Consider the following 4077-nt stretch of genomic DNA (forward strand, 5'->3'; position numbering starts at 1 on the left):
TTTAGAAATTTAGCATTTGTTTTCTGTTTCACTGTTGTCTTTATTTATGACCATAAAAATATTATTTCATGCCAAGAATGTCAATTGTTCATTATAGCGGCTAAGAATACCAATAATAATAATAAGAACAAAGGGCCCCTTTTTTGAAAATAGATTTATGATACAGTGAGACAATTCTGCCTCTCAGTTTTTAAAAGTTTGAAATAGCTTCTTGAAAGAGTCTGGGCCGAAAACCATGCATCACATCAATGATTAATGATCATATTCACTGACCTTGAGTCAGGATCAATCAGCTTCTTCAGAACAATGTTGAAGAATTAAGAATTATGCTTTTGTTTAATTATGCTTTCAGTTTATTTGAGCAAATGTATATAGACTAAGGAACAATAGAAAATGTACTTTATTATACTTTATTATTAAATTACATTTAAAGGGGCATTCCACCCATTTGAACATTGTTTTTTATTTAAAGTGGGTCATATATGTGGTCGAAATGTAAAATAAATTTTGAATTTGGTGCCTTCGTGACCGAGGAAAGACAAAAAATAACTTCAGGACGCATTTGTATAAAAGACAACAACTCCCACAATGCACCACATTGCACAGCTCCGCAAGCCACTCCCACTAATCCAGAAAGCGCAAATCACTCTTCCGTGCTAGCTACCACCAGAGCTTGAAATTCATTTCACATTCACACAAAATGTCTAGTTAGTTGGCGAACTCATTAGTGCATTACTCCTCGTTTGTATTTCTTTCGAAAAGGTGAATTATTGCATGGTACCTGGATGTTCAGTCAGAACATATGCGGTGCGAAACTAGGATAGTTCTCAACACAAACGTCCGTGTCCTCGTCTGATTCAGAGATTTCGTCCAGGAGAAATTGTCATCGTTGAAATTCTTTGCCGCAGACGGACTCTATCTCTGTGTTCGTAGCGGTTCGTAGTTGCATAGTGAGATCACCGGCGCCACCAGTCCGCCCTAACTCGAGCCAGTCCGGGCTCCTCGTCCGCGGCAGGCAGGTCTTTATCTGCCTCGGCTGCTCTTCGCTATAATGCGGCTTGTAAAGGTAGCCACAAATACCTGATTCAAGCATCAGACTTCCGAAATCCTCTTCTTCTATATCATATTGAGTACTCTCCTCCGCTATTGTCATAACTGTACATCTGTCTCCACAGCATATCTGTTAGCTTAGCTTCAAACAAGATGGAGGATTTTGCTTTCAGTTTCAGAGACTAAAGTCCCACCCACTGATCTGTAATAGGTCTGTAGCGTGAGCGGGTCCCGCCCCCTGGGAAAGATGAGGAACTAGTGCTTGTAGTCTCAACAGAAATCCCCCCCTCTTACACTTCCTCCTGCAATGACGTCAAATGACGATTTTTGCGTCATTGTAGGAGGAAGTGAAAAAGGTAAATAGTGGATTTCTCTCGTCTCAGGGGAAAATGAGAGAATGTTGCACGACCATTCAATAGTATGACTGGTTTTCTAACAATGGACCTCTTAATGCAAATGAGTGGAGTGTCCCTTTAAATTAAATTGTTAATATACTTTATTTTAAATAAAACAGTGTGAATTATGTATTTCTTCACAGAAACTCACTCAAAGTCTTTTAATTTGGTGTATCTTTTAATTTTGCTTTATACATCTGATAGAATGATGCAAGTTCAACACAGTAGCATCACCATCAGTAGCAAGACCATCAGTGAGACATTGGATCTTCAGTGAATTTTTTTCTCTGCATGCTTCATGTCTGGGTGCTGAATGCACTTCCACTGCTCCTAAAAGATGGGTAGATCACAAAGGGTCAGTTTGAAGCTCCCCTCACTTATTTTGGTGGTAAACATAAAAAGAATTAAACATAAATACTCACAATGTACACAATGGTAATGTGTACATTAGTTAAAATATTTGAGTGTAATATTTCATCACAGATTTGCTAGACAATGCAATATATGCAATCTTTGGCCATCACTTATTTATACATCCAATGCTAAATAGTAGGGGTCTATTATTTTGAGAGTAATGTGTCACTCACAGCACTGGTAGAGCCTGTTGATTCTGATGATGTCATTCTGGCTCATCTGAGTAGATGTGCCCAGCGCAGCATTGCTGTTGGGAATGGGAATCATAGTGGGAAGGCCATTCTTGGAGAAAGCATATCTGATAGAGCAAGTGGCATAGGCATAGTTAGATTATAATCTGGAACACTGAGAGAAACCTCATCTCCTCTTGAGCTCACTCACCTCTCGTACTGCATCACAGAGCTGTAGTCGTAGGGAGTTCCTTGGTTCAGAGTGTTGATTTTGTTGAAGTTGTACTTCATGTCTGATGAGCAAACACAACTTTTACCTATGGACCTAGAAATCTATTGTATTAAATAAACTAACCTAATAACACTATATACATGTATTCTTCTTTCAACAAAAACAATACCATCACTGATGTTCTCCCAGACGACTCGGATGTGATTGTCACGGTCACTGCGGGTCTGTTCATGGTTGAAGCCAAGAGCGTGGAGCAGCTCATGCTGCACAGTGCTGTGGTAAAGGCAGCCATTACGGGCCAGAGACACAGTCTGGGCATAACCCTGACGACCAACGTACGAGTAGCATCTGTGAGACAGAGATCCATAAACTGTAAAATGTTTGCCCATCTTAGATATTATCTTCATCTCTTCATCATCTTGATTTACATTTTGATGGTAATTAATTTTGAGTTTTGAATAGTCTTCGCCTTGTCTCTGCCTTATCTTGAAACTATTTCTGTGTTGGTTTTTCTGATTGTGTTTTTAGTTGTGTTATGTACCCACTGCGAGACTCAATGCTAATATAGTCTCTCTCATTGCTGCGGGGGAAGAAGCGGATACAAGTGCTGGAGGAGAAAGAGTCCAGACCACGCTTGATGATCTCCAGCTCACGGGAAGCTGAAAGGGCAAAGAGGTCAGAGTTTGCTACTGTAGAGAGTTACATCCTTTCATTAAATCTCAGCAGCATGCAAAGGGTACTTTCATGAATTTGGCCTACAAAAACATAAATCATAATATTGGTGACTTACAGTAGTGGTTGGCGATGACGTAAGGTACATAAATCTTGCCGTCGCTGTATTTGGACCAGAGGCAGCCGTAGGAGGTGCAGGGATCAGCATTTTTCTCATTCACAGCAATGTCATCCATTAGCCTGGGCTCATCAGCTTCAGGAACTAACACATAAACAGTTAATTTGGGACTTTTAAATGAAGGACAATTGCAACATTGATGTCTATTGGTGAGTAAGTGGTGAGTGCATATATACCAATGCCTCTGTTGGCTCTGTGCAGCAGTTCAGACACAGACAGCTCAGCAGACTTGTCCTCGACTATTATAAAAGCACATCAACACATTCACTAACAAACCATTACATAAATCACTTCATCATGTAGAAACTTTCAATATTTGCAGAAACTCTTTACAATCTCATATTTACAATCAGAGCTTCTGGAGTATTTGACTTACCAGTCTGAATGTGAGTTATGCCAGAACACCAAACACATGGAATAGAACAAAACTCATCATTTTACATTTTTCATTATTACAATAATTAGTATCAGAGAGGTGCGGGCATAATGCATAATGCATAATGCAATACTGGTGTGTTTGTGTGTGTGTCTTACCATCTCCTCAGCTCTAACAGAGAAGACGAGAAGCAGGGCCAACAGGCCAAAAGTCACCTTGGCCACAAACATTGTGTCGAAAGTCCTGTGGAAAGAACCAGGGCACAGCTGTTTAGGCAGAATGCCTCAAATGAAGGTCAGTTCAGTTCTTGTACTAATATTTATCAACTTATTATAATTTCTATTCATTTTGTATACCCGTTTATCCTATATAGGGTCACTGGGCAAAGGAAAACACCTTGGACAGGTGGCTATAGTCCATCACAGGGCTCATTTCATGTCAGAGCAAAAGATTTACTTTGGCTTTTAAACAGGACATGCAAACACTGTTTGTAAAAAACAAGCAACAGCATAACACTGATATTCAACATAACTTCTGATTACTTGTGTAGTACTGTAATACTTTAGACCCACAAGGAAGATGCAACGAGA

General features: G+C 39.7%; 1 protein-coding gene across 1 annotated transcript; it reads right to left on the minus strand.

Moving 5' to 3' along the window:
* Positions 1 to 2024: 2024 nt before the first annotated feature.
* LOC307156059 (low choriolytic enzyme-like) lies at positions 2025 to 3728 on the minus strand (the record flags this gene model as incomplete). The annotated part of the gene is made up of 7 exons (XM_079867257.1): positions 3646 to 3728; positions 3288 to 3339; positions 3052 to 3195; positions 2803 to 2920; positions 2431 to 2609; positions 2241 to 2322; positions 2025 to 2157 (listed from the first exon to the last, which is right to left on the minus strand). The coding sequence occupies exons 1-7, from the start codon at positions 3715 to 3717 to the stop codon at positions 2025 to 2027; spliced, it is 780 nt and encodes a 259-aa protein (XP_079723383.1). The 5' UTR covers positions 3718 to 3728.
* Between the last annotated feature and the right edge of the window lie 349 nt (positions 3729 to 4077).

The sequence above is a fragment of the Squalius cephalus genome (assembly GCF_949319135.1).
Source record: "Squalius cephalus genome assembly, chromosome: 3".
Lineage (NCBI taxonomy): Eukaryota > Metazoa > Chordata > Actinopteri > Cypriniformes > Leuciscidae > Squalius > Squalius cephalus.